Source organism: Lepisma saccharinum, chromosome 17, assembly GCF_977018435.1.
Source record: "Lepisma saccharinum chromosome 17, izLepSacc3.1, whole genome shotgun sequence".
Classification (NCBI taxonomy): Eukaryota; Metazoa; Arthropoda; class Insecta; order Zygentoma; family Lepismatidae; genus Lepisma; species Lepisma saccharinum.
This window is the reverse complement of record NC_139245.1, coordinates 28,061,167-28,081,509: the sequence shown is the minus strand read 5'-3', so window position 1 is coordinate 28,081,509 and position 20,343 is coordinate 28,061,167. Positions and strand designations below refer to the sequence as shown.

The following is a 20,343-nucleotide window of genomic DNA, read 5'->3' as shown; positions in this document are numbered from 1 at the left end:
CTCTACTGTCCTACATTTTGAGCGTCACATAATAAAATTAGGGAAATACGTGTTTCAGTTTAACAAAGAGAAATCATGCAAGTTACATGTTTATGGACTGCACTCTCAAACTCAATAGTGGCATTTATTTTGATTCAGTCATTGCTGAAAAATAAAATAAAATATTGTCCTGCTAGAGGTCAAACGGAAAAACGGAAGCATTTAATGAACAAAAGTTTTTGGCCGCATTCTGATGATGCGACCGTTCAATGCCTGAGGGTAATTTCTTGCCTTGGGGTTTATACTGATGAAACAATGTGTTTCCCATTCTTATTCATTATCTTGATTGTAAAGCAGGGGTTTAGAGAACGAAGTTATTTAGGGTGTATACTAGTCAAGAAAGTCGTGAAAATCAAGAAAAAATAAAGAAAGTAGGTCAAGAAGTCAATACAAAGTCAAGAAATTATACTTGTGGTCAAGAATGTTTGCTATCGCAATGACTGATTAGTGGATTTAGTTTAATTTACTTAACTTTTCTGCCCCTTTGGCTAGTCGCGAAGATGAGGATGAATGGCCATAAGATAAGATGGATGAAGAAACAATCACAAACATATAGGGAGGAGAACACGAGCCCCACATAAGATTATACGCCAGAACCTCGCTAGTCTGCAAAATGCAGTCCAGCATGCATTAATAGATATAGATCTAAATCTCTTGTTGTATACTGCTGCAGTTTATATTTTAACCGGCCTTTTGGTAGGATTTTCTTATTAAATATTATTTTCTTAATTGCTAATTTCAAACATAACCTTTATCTATTCAACCCCTACTTAGGTAAACAAAAACGAAAAATAAATGTATCTTCTTATTAAATATTATTTTCTTAATTGCTAATTTCAAACATAACCTTTATATTATCTATTCGACCCCTACTTAGGTAAATAAAAACGAAAAATAAATGTATTTTCTTATTAAATATTATTTTCTTAATTGCTAATTTCAAACATAACCTTTATTTATTCGACCCCTACTTAGGTAAACAAAAACAAAAAATAAATGAATTTTGGATTTGTTATTTTGTTAGACACTGTTATTCAACTAAAAAGTACCCAAGATGAAACTTCTGGAACTATTTCTATGGTAATTGCTGAATATTTGTTTGCCATTACAGGTCATAATGCAAAGGTTGAGAGACTACGTTTATTACCATCAGCACAACGGACTCACGAGAGATTTTTTTTTCATAAAGTCTGTAAGAATTTTGGTACTGGCACATAAGATATATAAGAGTTTGACTGTTCAGTCTCTCATAAATATATTTTGACTGAAATTTTGGGAATTATTGGCTCCTCTGAGAAGTACCGTTAAAACAGGTGCATTGTTTAGTATAATTAGAAGTTTGGAAATTTTGAATTAAAGAATTCATTAAGAAATATTTTTTTTTTACTGAAAAGTGTCAATTTTAAATTACTCTCTAACGTGTTCTATAGAAATATGTATTATTTATTGTGAATGTTTTGTGTCCTACATTTTGACTCAATGTCCTACATTTTGGAACATAATGTCCTACATTTCCCTCATAGCGATATGGTAACCCTATATTTTCATGTACACGATCGTGAATTATGATACTCTAACGATAATTGTGTACTGCTTCAAAGACATTGGCAAATATTAATGAAATAACTATTTATATTTGTGGCAATTCAGGACATACTAATTTTACCCGTTTTCCCACTCGAGTTCAATGCAAGGATACCTCCGCAAATATCGAATGATAAGTTCTCGGCATGTGCAATTCTCCATTAAATGTTTTCGCCGAGTCGTACTACTTTCGTTTTCTTTGTTACAAACAAGTATTGTTTGCACATTACATGTAGGAGGAGAGTTGCATCTACATTTCACATTGGTCAGCTCCTTCTACTTACTTTCAAGAGCGAAAGCTTGTAGGGTAGTGTTTAACGTTCAGGACTGTCAATCTGATGGTCGTGGGTTCAAACCCTTCCGGTGGCAGAACATTTTCGTAAGTTCTAGACCTATCGCACTGTGTTCATTTTTCACCCCGTGTGAAACGGAATGATTCAGTTTGGAATTAACTATGAGGTGACGGGAAATATTAAATTACAAAATCTAAATTTCAACGAACCGAGAAGTGGACAAAAATTGGATAATTCTTATAAATAATAAAATTACATTCATGTTTTTAGTGGTATCATCGCAGGCAAAATCAAAGATCTTACATGGAAGATTTTATCTTGCTTTGAACTAAGCCAAAAGGCTTTTCGCACCGATTTAATACATTCTCCAATACATTTCAAAATGTTATTGAATGTTTCATGTCGATAATTTGACCAATGTATCAATTCTTGACGCTGAGACGATATTTTCTGCAACTACCACTTCTCTTCAGTCCCTTCTGTTCATCTCTTCTCCTTCTCCTTCTTCTCTCCCCTCCTTCTGATCTGCTTTTATCTAATATCGCCTTCACTACTTTTCTCGCATCTTATCTCCATCCCACTCATCTCCACTCCTCGTATCTCCTTTCCTGTCTTAGATTTCCGATTCCACGCACTTTTCTCCTCTTATTTTAGTTCTTCTCTTTTTCTCTCCTTTACTCTACTCTCCACTCTTCTCTCATCTCGTTTTCCTTCTCTTTTCTCTTCTTTGCTCCATCTTCCTCATCTCTCCTAGAATCTTTTTCCAATCTCCTCACTACATCTCCTATCCTCGTCTATCCTCTCTTTCTTCTCTCCTCTACTTTTCATCTTCTCCTTTCGCTTTCTCTTTCTCCTCTCCTTTGTCACCTCTCGTTTTCCCTCCCCTCTTTTCCTTTCTGTAGACTCATCAGCGATGAAATACTAGAAAACCTATTATTTTTCTTTCAGAAAGAATTTTGTCACTTGCGATATAATACTGATATTTTTAATACATATATACACTAATACTTGTTTTTATTTCTCTCGCGTATTTTATAAATATTTATTGTACATGTGGCAACCCTGAAATCAAACCTAACTCTACACGCAACCCACCAACGCCTTGTGTAAATTGGGTTGCCTAGTTTAAAATGTCGTTGTCCTAACACTTTTGAGAGACACTGTACACATACTCTATGTACTCAATACTTACTCCCTTAGGATACAAACTGGAAGTAAGAATCTGTTAGTAAGAGCACAAGAAGGTTAGTGAATAACAACATATTTTTGTAATAAATAACTTATTATTTTTTGCAATAACAATAAAGCTTCATGTGATAATCTGCCACACAGTTACTTTGGTCACCATATCGATTAATTCGGCTAATGATACCCGCAATTTGAAACGATTTTTCGCTCGGTTTATATCGCACCGTTCCCTCGAAAATCCCGTCACTTGGACTCACTTCTATGACTAGAGAATAATCTGTTAAATGGTCTTTGGCTAACTCGTGCAAAGGTTTTAACGGAAGCTGTATCCTCGCGTCTTTCACAGTCTTGAGTTTCAAGTTTGCGCACTGCCTGTACGGCTTCAGCAAGCCGTTGATATGGTCCACTAGAAAGTCGGAAGCCTTTCGCACGCGCTCGTCACTCAGAGGAACAGTCTGCGTCATTTGGCATGTGCACCAGTGCGGTTCCACACCGGAGTCGTTGCAAGTCCTTTTGTTCGGGATCGGCAAGAACATGCTGATCCCTCTTGGAGGGTCGTCCACTGTCTCTAGCAAGGCTTTGGAGCGCTTGTCCAGGTTCGCCTTCTGGACATCTTGCAGGCTCAAGATGTCCTTGAGAGTCTCGTGGAGATCGAAAGGGGTGGTGAGCTTGTGGACGTTCCGGCGGAGGTTGAACATGGCGCCGCTGTACCGACGCGCGAACCAATCAGGGAACGAGAAGAACAAGAACGGAAGGCGCTCCTCGAGGCTTCCTTGGTACGTTTCCCTGATGCCGCCCCATCTGATCCCATGGTCGCTCATGAAGATCAGGATGGTCTTGTTCAACGCACCTGAGCGCAGGAGGTCGCTGAGAAGAACAGCGTAGTCCTCGTCACCCAGTTGAGGAAAGTTGAGATAGTCGTGGGTCAAGCTGGTGATCCAGAAGAACGCAAAGTAGAGCTCAGAGGAGAAGAAGATGGCAAGTTTCCTGATATAGTTCAGGACCAGCTCCATGGTTTTCCGAGGACCAACACATAGCTTCGCGTTCATCATCTTCGTGTGACCTGCCTCGTCTTCAGCGTTCTTCATGTACGGCCTGAGGTAGTAGTCCGTCGGCTGGTTCACGAAACCGACCTTGACGTAGTTGAATATCCCCATCCAAGGTGAGTCCTCACCGTACACCGTCCTGTACCCAGCCTTGCTGTAGTTCTTCCACAACCATGGACAGTCGTCCAGCTTCGTTTTGGAGTTGGGCCAGCAGAACGACTGCAGCTCCTCCTCGGTCATGCCGGCCATTACGGGAACTATGTTAACGAAAGTGTTGTCGGCGACTTTGTTGTAGCCGAGCATCTCGAAGGCGTTCAGCTCGTTGGTGAGGAAGGATAGAGTCTTGGGCATCGTTCTATGGAAGTTGAGTCTTGAGACCGCGTCGACGCCGATGATCAAGACGCTCACCTTGTCGGCTTCCTCCTGGACATCCTCGCCCTTCAACAAGTGCCAGGGTGCGTTGGAAGCTGCCTGCCTGCACCTACTCTCGACGTTCAACTTCAGGGGGACGAACGCGTGGAAGTCCCTGTAGATCTCGGTGCCGTTCACTTTGCAAACTACCCTCACGAACTCCTTATCAACTGTGACAGACTCTACAAATGGCGTGCACGTCTTGTTGTACCTGAAACGAGAACATGGATCAACTAAGTACAAAGAAGTACTCAAGTGCAGCAACTGTATAATGTACAACTATAACCGCACACCTTACAACTACGCCAGAAGGTTTAACCTAGTACAGTGGGATCCATGAGCATTACCGTGCAAATTGTTCATGTCCATAAATAGAATGTCTGATGAAAGATTAGTGAAAGAAATCTGCAAATGGAAACCAATCGGAACATGAGCCTTAGGCAGGCCAAAGAAACGATGGGAAGATGAAACATTTCAAGATTTGAAAGACATGAAAGTAAAGAACTCGACGAAGAGCATCCAGGGTAGGAAAAAGTGGAGAGATGTTGTTGAGAAGGCCAAACCATTCAATGCATGAAGTTGTAGTCCCTCAAGAAGAAGAAGAAGAAATTGTCCATGACCATTTTCATTAATTTTTCTCTCACGTCCTGTGTGTTTGTAAGCGATGGACTTTTATGTATGCTGGTGCAGAAGTTGCCAACAGCTTGTTTTGAGTGTTCTTTTAATTCTTGAAGCTCTTATTGGGTCAAATAAAGTGTACAAACATGGTGATGGACAATTTGCACGGCAATACTCATGGATCCAACTGTAAGTTCCCTGTAACGAGCCTGAGTGTTTAAGGTTGGATATTTTTTATATATAAAATATTTATTGGTTGTGAACAAAATCCAAGCACCAGTTAACAATTTATCAATTTGTATTATATAGTACATGTATGCACATAATATTTCCTCACAATTATTCCTTTCATAATAAATAGTTACCAAATTTCATTACACTTTTACAGAATTATATTCGACTTATTAAGATATTTTGTAAGAATATAGATTACCGAGGATGAAGGTGAAGTCAGTAAATAAGGCAGTGTCAGTGGCGCTTGATGTCCACTCCTGTACAATTATTGTAAAAATGGTTCTCTGTAAGTTTCATAAAGTTTGCATTGAAATATAATGTGGTTCGGAGTTCCAGTATATTCATTGCACAAACAAACTGGTGAAGTCACTAAATTCTTCTTGTAAAGGTGAGCTGCGGCGATAGAGTGATTTAACCTGCAGCGCATTATAGTTGTGAAGGAACTTCGGGAGAGTTCAATCTGTTTAAACCAACATTCCTTTGGAATTATGTCTTGTATAGAATAGTAGGCCTTACCGCATTGAGTGCCAGTATTTGTCCACAAGCTTTGGCAGTCAGTAAATAGTATTTTTTTAGTGCGTAATTCCAAAACTACGGACGGAAACTTTATTGAAAGCGGCCGATGGATTGTTTTATTCGCTGCATATTTTGCCAAAGTATCTGCTATATTGTTCCCTTCTATTAAAGAATGTCCAGGTGTCCAAAAAAAATTGATATCATATCCCAATCTCGTTAATTTCAGTGCGAGTATTCTTATGCTAACAATGTACCTTTCCGTATGGCATGACCATGATGCAAACTGTAAAGAATTTAGCACAGAGGCTGAATCGGTTGCAATTATAACTGAATTAAATTTCTTCTCTTGTACATAAAGCAATGCCTGTCGTATTGTGAAAGCTTATGCAGTGTAAATGGACAGATACGATGGCAAAGGAGAAATTTTTGAATTCTGCAGAATTACCAGAGTAAAATGCTGCTCCTGTTTTTCCAGACGTTGATTTTGAAGCATCTGTATATATGTGATATTCGCATTGTAATTTTGACTGTATGTAGTCTTGATATATTATTTGAAATTGTAGGGATTTTCTTCCTGAAATCTCTACTTGGGTAGGCAGGAAAATGAATCCTCATGGGAGATATCATGTTAAAGTAGTCTGTCATGAAGCATGGTGCATTAGGTAAACGAATTATATTAGCCTGAAATTTATTAATGTCCTTATAAGCATAATATAGTATAGGTAATCTGGATTTATATTTTGTTGTACGTCTGTTGAGCATCAAAGAGTCCAACAGTTGAAGTTTTGGTATGATCGGAGATGTCGTGTTGGCAATTTTCTTAAGAGCGTCGAATAACATGGGTACCTGGGGGAAACCCTGGGGGGTAAAGGCGGTCAGGGGCGTGATGCTGATCACATCACCCCCACTCATGACCGGATCAAGAAAGTGTGGGGCGTTACCCCCACACCACCTATACGCCTTCATGGCGTGGTGCTAAGCACAGGGGAGCACTTTACCTTTTACTTTTTTCTTTAAAAATTTGCTCGCAAGATATTTAACTCTACGTTTGTATGGTAGATCTCCCACTTCTACGAAAGTTGCTTATTTTGGAGTTCCTTTCCAAACGCCATAAATTCTGCATAAACTGCTATATTGGATAGAAGATATCGTGTTAAAAGCTATAATCCTGTACATCTCTTGTTTCCACTTTATTAATAAAGAAGTGAGATGAGGATTGTTTTATCGGCGCAGTGGAACTTAATGATCATGTACTAGGTACTTAAATTATTCAATTTAAAATTAATATTCCTTCACACATAATCTTTATTAACAAATAATAATTTTAATTATACTTTCCAAAGTTAGTTAAATCAACAGAAATTACTATAGAGTATCTCCCACTTAAAATATTACAGTTTGTCCCATTTCATTGTCACAAGTCAGTGAGTAACTGCTACACAAGTCCGAGCCAACCGCAGTCCCGCCCAAAACCCCCACAGCCAACATGACCCGGAGCAATCTACCAAAAAAAAAAATAATATAAAAAAAAAACAGAATCCTTCTCTTGCCCTTTTAAGAAGTAAAAATATCTATATGAACTTTAGGTAAATTACTCCCGGCCATGCAGGCCCAAAAAGGGTGATAACGGTAATGCAGTATACTCAGCCTGTCCAGCCTGGGTCCAGTTCGTCCAAAGTCTCCCCCAGTCAGCAAGGATCTGCCACGCTAAACTTCTCGCTCACCCAGCGCAGAAGCCCAGCCAATGGCATAACCTTCCTGAGTCACCTGTCTATTGAGTCTCAATACGTCATTCATGAGTTATAGTACACTATGGGCTTACAAAGCCCAACTTCTATTATCATTGTACATAAAGGAACCATACTCTAGTCTTGAGTTTAGCATCTGTTTATGGACCTGATGTAATAATTTAGGATCAGCACCCCCACTTTTTCTTAACTGTCAACATTTTTATTATGTTAAACACTTGAGATCCCTTACATTGTGCCAGTTCTTCTTGCGACTTCCATTTAAGTTTTTCATCTAATATAAGTCCCAAAAATTTATGACTTCTTTGTTGACTAATAGTTTTTCCGTTTATATTTATTGATATGAACGAATGCGATCTCTTCTTATTAAAAACTACCACCGAAGACTTATCTGGATTTACTTCAATTCCATTGATATCACACCATGATGATAATTCATCCAGATATTCTTGAATTTTTTGAGCCAATTCTTGAATATTTTTACTATTAGTGTATATAACAATGTCATCTGCATATTGTAACAGACGAGTGTGTTAAAGAATTTTTGAACCTAAATCTGCCGTGTACATATTAAATAGCATGGGACTCAGCACTGCGCCTTGTGGTAGACCTTTATGTGTATAACGTGCGGTGGATAACTGTCCTCCATATCGAATGTACAATTTACGTGCCAATAATAATCCAAGAAGGACATCTGCATCTTGTGTATAAGAAGGACATCTGCAGAAAAATAAGATAAAACATGTTGTAAATTATGTCTATGAGGAATTAAACTTCGTATATTCCATTGTAATATTTTCAAGACTTTGTCTGGCATGCTGGTTGTTGAAATAAGTATTGCAAAATACTTGTAGCAATGCAAGTCCAGTCCTGGTTAACGTTCAGTTTCGAAGTCTCTGTTAGGCTACATAATTGTTCTATAAATAATGAAAAATTTTAGGAATTTTGTAGAATTTTATTCTTGTGCCCGATTTGGCTGGATAGATTGAGCCGCCTCTGCAAGAACAAATAATTTATTTTGTTGGCATGTTGTCGAGAAATCTGGAGCATTGTCTTTTCGAGATCCTGACAAACATTAACCAGGGTTTGTCATTCTCTTTTTATATTAATTTTGTCCAAATTGTTTCAATGTCTGAAAACGTTTCTGGCGTTTTCCTTGAGAAGACCCAGTCTCTTCCAAATATTTTCCAGCTTTCTTTAAACTGTACAATGGCCTTTTATTAGATACACTGTATTGATCTTGTATTACATTATTATGATAGAAGGTGCTACTCGAATTGTTAGATAAGGAAGCATATGTAAATGGCATTACTGTTTTTTTCTATTTCCTGAACATGGCCAGTAGATATCTGTTCATATCCATACATATTGATAATTTTTGGGACTTTCTTCATAGCTTCGTTAAACGTAACATTCTGAACTGTCATAATCTTGATTATTTCCTTTTGGCGTTGTTTTTCAGGACAGTTTTTGTCAATTGCAGTGTGCTCCTGATTACAATGGAAACACTTGATCTTATTTGTGCAAGAGGACGATTCGTGATTCTCACCACAGCGTTTGCATTTTAATTTACTTTTGCAATTAGCCCTGAAGTGCCCATAATAAAAACAATTAGTGTACTGTTTAATCAAGGGAATGTACCTATCAATATCAAACTTTTTATAAAACAGTGTGACATATTGTGGTAAGGATTGCGAGTCGAATATTACAATTACCGTTCGAGTTGGAACAACAAAGCGAGTACCCTCCTCGTACTTATACTTCGCAATTGATTACTTTGGCCGTTAATGAATTTATATTTTGCAAAATTTCATCTTCACTTATTGACTGATGTACATCTTTCATAATTCCCATTCTTCGTACTCTGTGTGATGGAACAAAACCTTCCCAATTATTCTGTAACAGTAATGGATTCGAAAGGAAATCATTTGCATACTTAGATGTCGTAAATGTAAGTCTAGCTAGATATTTCCCAAGGCTATACCTCTCTGGTAACGATAGTATAACACGGAGACGGATTTCTTAAAATTTACAAGAAAGTATTTACGGAATTGCGTTCTTGAGGACTTTCTGTTTTTTAGAATCGTGCAACGTATTTTGCCGGTAAATAAGGTATTTTTCGTCAATCATGCGTCTCCGTTGTACGATAGCTCGTGCCGCCATTACCGTCGACTCAGTGTTGCCAATCTCCGAATGCAGGATTTCCCTTTTACCAGTGTAAAATTTCCCTTTTTCGACCTAAATTTCCCTCGATTTTAAAAGCACATCTGAAGCTGTATCTTTGTAATACTATAACTGTTAATCAGGACCGTATATAAGATGTTTCAATGGGTTCGAACCCCCCATTGAATAAATTACTAGAAACTGATCATAGTTTCATAATGTAATTATCCTAAAATAAACATTTGAATTTTAAAATAAAACACTAATGTATTGAAAAAATTCCCAAACCAAAAAAATTTTCGTCTGCGGCGCAATGATTGTCGGAATTTGAAACCCACCCATTGTCAAAGATTAGCTAGGGGCTTGCTGTTAATATTTTTCTTTTGACGCTTGTTTTGCCTGAGGAACAAACTTTATTATTATTATTATTATTATTATTATTATTAAATATATATGGAAATCATAAAAGTGTGAAGTAATGGGCAGCCACTCAATACGAAATTTTTTCACATGTTTCCCAGATATCTTTTCATCCGCAGATAAATCCCCATGACGTTTTCTAACCTTTTTGGGAGTTGCAGGTAGCTTCCTATCAGTCACCTATTCCATTCTCCTTGCATCGACACAGGACACACAAAGTCACACACAAAGAGAATAGGATTACAAGTGTATACTTTTTGGTCACACACACAGCCACTAAGACACGTTCTGAAATGATGGATGGAACAAGGAAAGAAGTTGAAAATCGCGTCCCAAATTATTTCCAGGTGCAGCGCGGCTCGTGCCTTGAGGCCTTTCTAGGAAACGCGACAAATATAAGACTGACCGGTCAAGGTCATCTATAACAGGGAAAAAGAAAGCTTACTGAAAAGTGTCACTGTTGCTAACTATTTATTTGGAAAAAATACACGCTGAAAAATTATTTTCGAACTTTTTAAAAGAATGAAACGAAAATGTGAGTTTAAATTTCCGTTTTTTAGCTATTTTTCATTAAATTTCCCTTTTCCCTTTTCACCCTCAAATTTCCCTGTGCCGAGGGAAATTTCCCTTCTTTTGGCATCACTGCGTCGACTACGTGAATCAAATGTTCCGTGCGTTCGGTTATGTAACCCCCTCACAGTGTAGCAACCACGCGGAAGTTTGACAAGATGACGTGTGAGCGGTTTTTTTTTTCCAATGTAAGGTAAGACTCTAGTTTACGTCCTTTTCATAAGGAATACGTGTCATATATCGTTGGAAAGCTTATTTTATAAGGAATTCAACAACGTAAATCCCAAAGCGAGCAAAAATTTCCTGAAGGAGTAAATGGAGAAAAACCGATGTTGTCCGGATATGCGCAATTGAACGTACTGAGGAATTTTTTAGATGATGAAGCACATATTGAGGGGTGAAATGAGTGCTAATGGAACCTAACCTAACAGGCCTAACCTAACCTCGTAGGCATACCTCGACCCCGTGAATGGATAGTGAGGCTATCGTGAACAGAAAGTGTAAAAAGAAAAAGGTACTTACCCTAAGAGATGCCGGGTGCCGCACCACGATCGCGCCACGCGAACGCAAAGAAGCAATCACCATGCAGATGAGGACGTAAAGTAGACTCTAGTCTCAATTTTCGCTTAAAAACGTTTTGTGAATAGTTTGTGCGGCATTTATCGGTTCATAAGTTTTGAAACACTGCACATCAGCTGACGATACTGCATATCAGCTGACGATAGACAACGTGAGTCAAAATTTGCCCGCCGAATTAGCAACGACCAATAAATGATTATAATGTTAAAAATAACGCTTTTTCATGGAAAAAAAAATGATCCCCAGCTTGAAAAATCTTCCGCTATGCATATGAGGTAAGTAGCAATGATTTTTATTTGAAAACAAACGAGTTTAATGTGTCTCCGGCTTATACTACTGTTACCCTATCTCTTTTAAACCTCTAATATTCTCTTTGCTGACTATTTGGCCTAATTTTAAAATGTGCAGTTGAAAAATGTTTCCTTTGCCATTTCCACCTGAGGCATCCTAATGTTTAGATTTCACAAATATTTCATACCGACCTAAATTATTACTTCTGTACTTCAATACCTGTTGCTCATAAACTTTTTTGGAACTTGATTTACTAATTTGTTGGGTGTAATCTATATTATTACACTCAGAATTCAACTTATTAACTTCTTCTACAGAAGTTATGATTTCCACGTTGCTGGAAAGTTCCATGGCATTAATGTCCGTGTCCATGTTGGAATCAGCTGATTTTGTACCAGCAAATTTGGCTTTACGGCCTTTAGATTTTTTCATGAATTAATGTTCACATTGCCGCACGTATATTTAGAACGACACTAATATTCAAACAGTAAACTATAAAGTCTCAAATTCTAACTTAGAACACAAAATTATCTTTGCAACAAATCACTTACACAATCACATCTGTAACCACAGACTCAATCCCACTGAAAACCAGGTTTGATATTCGTTAAGATGTTGGAGATTTTTACAACACGTTTGTTACTTCAAAGAATGTTCATGATATCACAGACAACTATAATTAGATGGTAAAACTGTTAATTGAACTTGAAACATCAATATTCTGAAATCCGTCATAAGTTGCAAAGTTGACGTCACTCTTCCAACTCGCCAGTTCAAGTGAGTTGACCCGCCTGTATATTACTACCTAACAGCTGTCGGGGTCGACCGAGAAACAAGAGAAGGTTAATCAACAAGAATATGGAAACTGAAAAGGGGTCTTTTCTGTTCGCTACAGATTACCAGAATAGTTTTGGTTTTGCGTTTTTCCTTTTTGTCGATGCCTGGAAGTACGGGACTAATTAATTACCTGCAAAAACTTTTACGTTATACGTCCAAATTGCACAACCTTAATGTTTGTGTTATAGTTGTTTTTTTTTTTATCTATTTATTTATTCTTATTTTTTTTTATTTTTGTGTGTGGTAAGACTTGATCTTTTCATCCATTCTGGCGTTAAGTTGCTAGACTGAAGCCACGGATATCAATGTCTCGGTTGTTTGTAAACTTTATATACATAGAATTAGAATTTGATGTACATTGTCTAATCTTTGAAAGTCATGTTGTTTTATTACCCAGCAAGCCTTGGGTCTCATGTTGCCGTCACAAGGAGTAGCGGACTAACTTTGTACCCACTGGTATCCGACTGGAGGACGTTGCATCCAGCCACTAAGTCGTCTGTTGTCTGCACACCGCTGTTACCAAACGTATGTTTGATACAAACATGGCGGCTGACATGCTGTTGCACGAGTCCTTCAAAAGGGCAAGTAAGTAATATTCAAGACCTTTGAGGGCAAATCCTTTTCCTCCCGCCATTTGAAACACTTGACCCCCCACCTTTGCTGCAGTGTTGCCAAATCTGAGGACACCAACTTCCCTTCCAAGGAGTAAAATTTCCTTAATCGGCCAATTTTTCCCTTCATCTAAAGAAATAATAGGAACAAAAAGTAGTAGTAGTGTTAGTAGCAGCAGTAGTAGCATTTTCGTTGGTCCATGTTTCGTTCCTCGCTAAACCCCGGTCACGCATGAATGTACAATTGCATTAATAAGTTCATCATTCATCTTCACCATGGCTATTAACCGAATATGTAGAAAAGCGACGTAAAATAAAATATAAATATAAATGGACATATAGCTAGGCTTATACTCAAAGGAAGGAATGTAAATAAGTGTCTGTGTAATCTGTACTAATACTGAGTCTCGTGTTGTCAAATTTCCATAAAATTTGGTATCTTTCATCGAATTTCCCTGTAACTAGAACGAATTTCCCTTCACGTGACAACACTTATCTCTTGTAACCAAGCGTTCAAATTCCCCTCGTAAAGGGAAGGGCGAGCTCTGGTTGACAGAGAGCAGAGCATATGCTGTGTCCAGCGCTCCTCTTAGTGGGTAACGGCTGCCAAGGTCTGCTAGCGCCGAGTGGAGGGAGCGGTACCAGGTTCAACTTTGTGAGCTATGTTCTATGCGTGGCGTTGATCCACAGACTCATCGGAAGGAGTATAGCGCATAGAACTGAGAACGATAAAATCAGAGGAACAAACGGAATGGTGCAAAATCATTGGGGGACGGAGGGAGATCTCCCCCAACAAGAATCTTGTTTCTGTTATAACAAGAAGAGAAAAGCAATTAGTTTTGACTTCAAATATACTTTGTTAAGGATAATATTGAAAACATACACTATCTCTTTCAAGAGATCAATAACAGATCTACACCAATAGCAATATATGCACAATAAAAGTAAAACAACAATGCAAGACAAATATAACTATGAAATCTTATTGCTTTATATTAATAGAAAGCAAAAAGTAAAGAAAAACTATTTCATTGAAACTATTACATGATAAAAGTATTTAAACTATTTCGTAATTTATTGAAAGTTAGTAAAGGAATTAGTTTGTTACTTTATAAATATCTGATATACGTATACAAAAGCAACAAAATTAATTATGATTTATTTATTTGGTGCTTTACGTCCACTTTATGCACAGAAAGGCTAATCGGGACTGGACCTATACTTTAAAGTAGGATCCAAGCTACTATGTGCCTCCACCGGGTATCGAACCCGGGACCCCTTGATTACAAGGCGACGACACTACCACTGTACCATCGGGGAGACCCACAAAATTAATTACTTTCTATGTATTTAATAATAATGCATTTTTAAATATTTAGTAACTTATTTTATTTTACTAGCATTACAAATATGCATGTCATATAATAATTACATATATATCCGCGTGTGTGTAGATGAAGACGTTTCTCCTCCTCGCCCCCACCAAACTTAAATAAAATGTGTTTTGCGGCAAAACACTTTAAGCGTGCTACTGTTGCATTGATCGAAAAGTACACACAATCGAGTGAAAACAATTGACTAGCATATACAAGCGACTGTACTGTGTTTTCATATCATCAACATAACAGTTGGCAAACTTTGCACTCTTGTGATCTCACACCGAAGAACTAATACAAGGTACGGGATCAATATGAAGCCAAGGACTCGAGGTTGGAGTAAGTTCTCAATCCTGTCGTAAACTTCCCGAACAGGGAACGGGCATACATAATGGAACAGAAAGGAAAAAGAAGATCAGGTGTTCTGGAAGTCTGAAAGAGCTCCCTCTGAAACGGGAACGCGGTGCGTTTGAATGCATTTTTAATAAAGCCCACAAGAATGGTATCTGTCAAACTCGAGAGCTCATGGATAAAGAGTCACGGACAACAAAAGATGACAATCCCGAAGTCTTACACCTTATGCAAGTTTAATACCATTGACTATTATTTAATATTTTTGTCACCAAAAGTTTTAATTAAGCACAGGGTGATCCTAAAGTTATATCCTTTTTTCGGCTCTGCTATTTCATTATCAACTGGCTTTATTATACGAGAGAGTATCAAAAAGGTCTGCCTGTTGAAGTATAATTTGTTCAATAGTGGAAAAATTGAAACAATGAACATACATGTAGTTTGCCTGCAGTGTCCTCTACTCAGAGTTGCCCTTCCACACAGTTGCCATCACGTTCGATGCATTTCTGCCAGCGTTTTTATCCAGCCCTCAAACCCAGTTTGGAAAAATTCCACAGCTCTGAATGGTGAGGCAGGGGGTGTTCTGTGGAATTTTTCCAAACTGGTTTTGAGGGCTGGATAAAACGCTGGCACAAATGCATCGAACATCATGGCAACTGTGTGGAAAGGTACATCAGAGTAGAGGGCACTACAGGCAAACTATATGTATGTTCATTGTTTCAATCTTTCCATTATTAAACAAATTATACCTCAACAGGCAAAACTTTTTGATACCCCCTCGTAGATTTGATTTTTTGTTATTTAGCGTCGCTTTTCAGCCATGAGGATAAGTGATGATATGATGAAATTGATGAAGGGACACTCACAAAGAACAAGTATCCCAAGGCCGGGATTCCTGGTGTCGTAGCGCGATGTTGTAACCACTCTGCCACGGAGGTTGGTGGCTTTATTGAAGGTGAGGTTATAGAGGATATAAGAGACAACACATGACCACACCCCATCACAAATCCTAACAACTTTTGAGTAACTGGGCCTCCTCACGCTGTGACCTTGTAATCAAGTGTTACCTGGTTCGATTCCCGTTGGAGATATGCAGTGGTTCCAATTCCACTTTAAACTGTAGTTCCAGTACCGATTATCCTATCTGTGCGTAAAGCGAAGTAAAGAAGTAACTGCAACTTAAGTGCATTTACTTTTAACAAAGTAACTTCCAAACATTCAAAAGGAGATTGTTCCAAACAACGAAGCATAAAGACTGAGGGAGAAAAATACCAGTCTTGATTATTGCTGAATGAAGCAAGTGCTTCCAACTACGATCAAAGTCCCTGAGACGAGGGTAACGGTGCGTAATCTATTCTTCACATCGAACTTCCAGAGTCAGCAGAAACTCAAGTGCTAGTACGCACGTACATGCTGACAAACGTGGAGAAATACTACCTTGGAGAAATTCCTCGTAGATTTACGAGCTTTCTTGGAAATCCTCGCTAGACATCCTCGGCGTTAAAAACAGTCACGAGACATATAACTCCACGAGAGTTTTATGGATTCACTCCATGCCAATTTAAATTGTCTGCCAGCGACTTTCAATACCATATCTGAAGATTTCGCTCTTGATTCTGTCATACAAGATAACTTCGGGTGATTTCTTCAACTTCATAGAAAACGAAGAAATGCTGGAACCACCAAGGCCGGCAATACTAACTAGCCTAACCTACTCGAAAAGTAAAAATACCATCAGACTTTTATGTAGCAAATTATGGTGAAATATGTAGCTAAATGAAACGTGCAGCACATACGTATTACAAAAACAGTAACTGCGATTGGGTGCCAAAACTTGGAGACAAGGACAGTTTACTTTTTATTGGTAGACAAGGTTTAGCATTAAGAAGTCATAGTGCGAAGGAAAAAGTGGCAAAAAGTGTGTGCGGGCGGGGCATCTGCTCCCCCTAATCGTCGCCACTCTCCAAAAACAATAATTATTGCAAATTACCACTCACATTCTGAATTTTTGATGAGACGATGTTGTATTCAACTTCCAACGATTAAGTACAAGAAAGCGCTGTAGACAAATATAAGTATAAATGAAATTGCTTTACATTAATAGAAAGCAAAAGCAACAAAAACTATTTAAACTATTTCGTAATTTATTGACATCTTTAACCAGTTAGTAAAGGAAATAGTTTGCTACTTTATAAATATCTGATATGTGTAAAAGTAACTAGTTAATTCCTTTTCTATCTGCGCGTTTTGAATAAGGACATGGCACTCTTGCTCATCATCGTGGAAACCAGAACAGTGGAATTTTAGAATTTGTGTGCCCGTTCTACTGGTCTCTCAGCCCCTTCTCCTCCGCCTTCACGCCCCAGCAGACACCTTCTACTATTTTGGTGATGTCGATGCTTATTTTAACTGACCAGGTGCAGTTCGATTGCAAGCGCATTACCATCAAGTGTCAAGGGTGGGCTTCAGCTCGCCCTAAAATTACTTTAGACCACCTTCCCTCCAAACCCCAAAAGGATCGTATACGTGAAATTTTCGCATTCAAATATGGTAGAGCTGGAATCGCGCGCACACACGCAGAAGGATAAAGATAAAGTGGTAGGACGGGTAGAATGAGAGAGTTAAAGAAACAGAATAAGAAAGAACAGAAAATGGTAGTAGAAAAGAAAGGCAGAGAGAGAGAGAGAAAAAAGCTAAAGGAGCATCAGAAGAAGGAAAAGAGAAGCAGAGTTTGATAAATACGTAGATAGAGAGAGAGAGAGAGAGAGAGAGAGAGAGAGAGAAGGAGCGAGACTGAGAAAGAAATAGGCAAAAAGTAATAGAGAAAAGATAGAGAACAGAGGAATGGAGAGATAGATCAAGAAAGTCATGACCCCTAAAGCATCATAAAATGAAAGAAGAGAGATCATCTGAATGTGTTTCGTGTAAATTTTTGAGTCCACTTTATGCCCAGATGGGTTAATCAAGACTGGATCTGCAGTTTAAAATGGAATCCGAACCACAATGCAATGTGCGTCCTCAGGAAATCGAATCTTGGGTGAAATGTACCGAAAACATAAATAATATTACTCCCCACCAGTCATAACTTGACCTAAAATGTTCTGAAACTGCATAGAGGGAGAATGAAGATGTTTTTGGCCCTGGGCCTCTACATGTATAAATCCGGGCCTGAGCCCATCTCTGGTGACGTCACTGGCCAGCAGTTCGAGAAACGACACCAAAGGATATAACTTGAAAGGATTACCTTGGTATAGTTTCCGCCACTAGGTGGCCTATCGTCTGTTATTACGGACATCACGTGAGTTCTTCCACCCACTGAAATGAGCGCAGGAGACAGCACGTGCTTTGTTCTCTGCCAGCAAGGGGAGGCAGTTTCCTTTCAGAGGGGAATTTGAACACTTGGTTGCTATATCCACAGCAGAGAGAAGGGGCAGAAAGTATTTCATTTGGCGAACTGAAAAGAATTTGCCTTCCAAAGGCTTGAATAAGTCATTGATATTACTTGCTTGGTCTTTAGAACTCGTGCCAGGGTCAGTCCTCAAGAACTGGATATCTAGAATTTAGTGAGTTTTTTTATCCAGTTTTGGACAAGATATAGCTCTGTATTGGATATCCAGAATTGGATGAGCTTTAGATAAGCAGTGTTGGACAATCTGGCAATGTATTGAATATCCAGAATTGGATGACTTGCAGATATACAGTTTTGGACAAGGTCTAGCTCTGTATTAAATATCCAGAATTGAATGAGTTTTGGATATCCATTTTTGACAAGATCTAGCTCTGTATTGGATATTCAGAATTGGATGAGCTTAGATATCCAGTTTTGAACAAGATCTAGTTCTGTATTGGATATCCAGAATTGGATGTGTTCTAGATATCCAGTCCCGGACAAGATATAGCTCTGTATTGGATATCCAGAATTGGATGAGCTTTAGATAAGCAGTGTTGGATAAAATCTGGCAATGTATTGTATATCCAGAATTGGATGACTTGCAGATGTACAGTTTTGGCCAAGATCTAGCTCTGTATTAGATATCCAGAATTGAATGAGTTTTAGATATCCAGTTTTGATAAGATCTAGCTCTGTATTGGATATTCAGAATTGGATGAGCTTAGATATCCAGTTTTGAACAAGATCTAGTTATGTATTGGATATCCAGAATTGGATGTGTTCTAGATATCCAGTCCCAGACATGATCTAGCTCTGTATTGGATATTCAGAATTGGATGAGTTTTTGATAACCAGTTCTATACATACTTGTGCTGCGTATTAAATATTTAGAACTGGTTGAGTTTCGGATATCCAGTTCTGGGTATCCCATGGACGTCCAATGAATATCCAAAATTTGATATCTACTGGATGTCCAGTGGATATTCATGGATCTGATCTGGAAATTGTGGATATCCCTTGGAAATGTATGCTGTACGGGATGCATTTGGAAACAACAGCCTGCAGACGACAGACCACTTTGTGACGGGAACTGTAACCATCTGGTCCAATACCTACTTGAACTTGTTGTCCGCACCATAGCTGTAGTTGACAGGATTCCCTTTGACCCTCCAGAAGTTGGTGTAGCAGCACTCCAGTTCCTCCACGCTGGACAAGTTGTAGTAGGGCAGGACAGAAGCGTTGATCATGAGTGATGTCAGATTGGACTCCACCAATGGCGAGGCTGCGGAGCAATTGATGGTCTTCTCCTTCCTCACGAATTTCAGGATACTTGCGTCGAATGGATCGTAGTCGGGTATTCGACAACCCGGAGTGTACACAAGAAATCCGCTGGGGGTGGTGAACACGGTTGGTGCTGGAGCTGTTGAAGAGAAGCAATAATTATTGAAGATTTGTTTACAGCTTTTGTTTCTTCGGCATATAATTTGAAACCCAAGTAACACGGTTGCATTTACTACCATGGGCTGCATGCTAACGAGGATCTGGCGCCTAATCTCAGCCTGTGTAATCCTCGGAAGGGCTTTTTTGTGTCCATATGTATTGTGTATGTCCTCTCATCCGTCTCATCACTATTCATCTCCATCGTCGCGATTAGCCAGAAATGCGACGTAAAATGAACTACATATGTGAATGTCAATATCACTACAGTGTAACACTATTTTGTTGCCATTATGGTAATATTACACTTATTTCGTATGACATTGTTTTGTTTCTTTAAGAAAAATGTTATACTCTTAATATAAAGAACAGAGATTCATATATTATCCTCACACATTATTATGTGTGTATGATGTAAATAATTACAATGTTCAATTTTGTAGAAGATATATTTCATAGTGATTTATATATATATATATATATATATATATATATATATATATATATATATATACAGGGTGACCTGTAATTAGATGTATTCTGAAAGGGGTTAAACAGTGAGGCAATTTGCAATAAATTTGACCATATGATACCCCGTCCGAAAATTAGTAGTTTTCGAGATAATCGAATTTCTATTGTT

General features: G+C 38.3%; 1 protein-coding gene across 6 annotated transcripts in view; it reads right to left on the bottom strand.

Annotated features, from left to right (window-relative positions):
• Positions 1 to 3,116: 3,116 nt before the first annotated feature.
• Positions 3,117 to 20,343, bottom strand: part of LOC146001644 (uncharacterized) — a 197,027-nt gene continuing 179,800 nt past the window's right edge. For 4 of the 6 annotated variants that reach the window (XM_083139234.1, XM_083139231.1, XM_083139232.1 and 1 more), the window contains exons 4-5: positions 19,383 to 19,686; positions 3,121 to 4,772 (exon numbers count right to left, since the gene is read on the bottom strand). In XM_083139234.1, the coding sequence (XP_082995360.1) occupies positions 3,200 to 4,772; positions 19,383 to 19,686 (1,877 nt within the window). In that variant the 3' untranslated portion in view covers positions 3,121 to 3,199. Of the gene's footprint in view, positions 4,773 to 19,382; positions 19,687 to 20,343 lie in introns of all 6 variants that reach the window. The other 2 variants (XM_083139229.1, XM_083139230.1) reach the window with 2 other exon arrangements.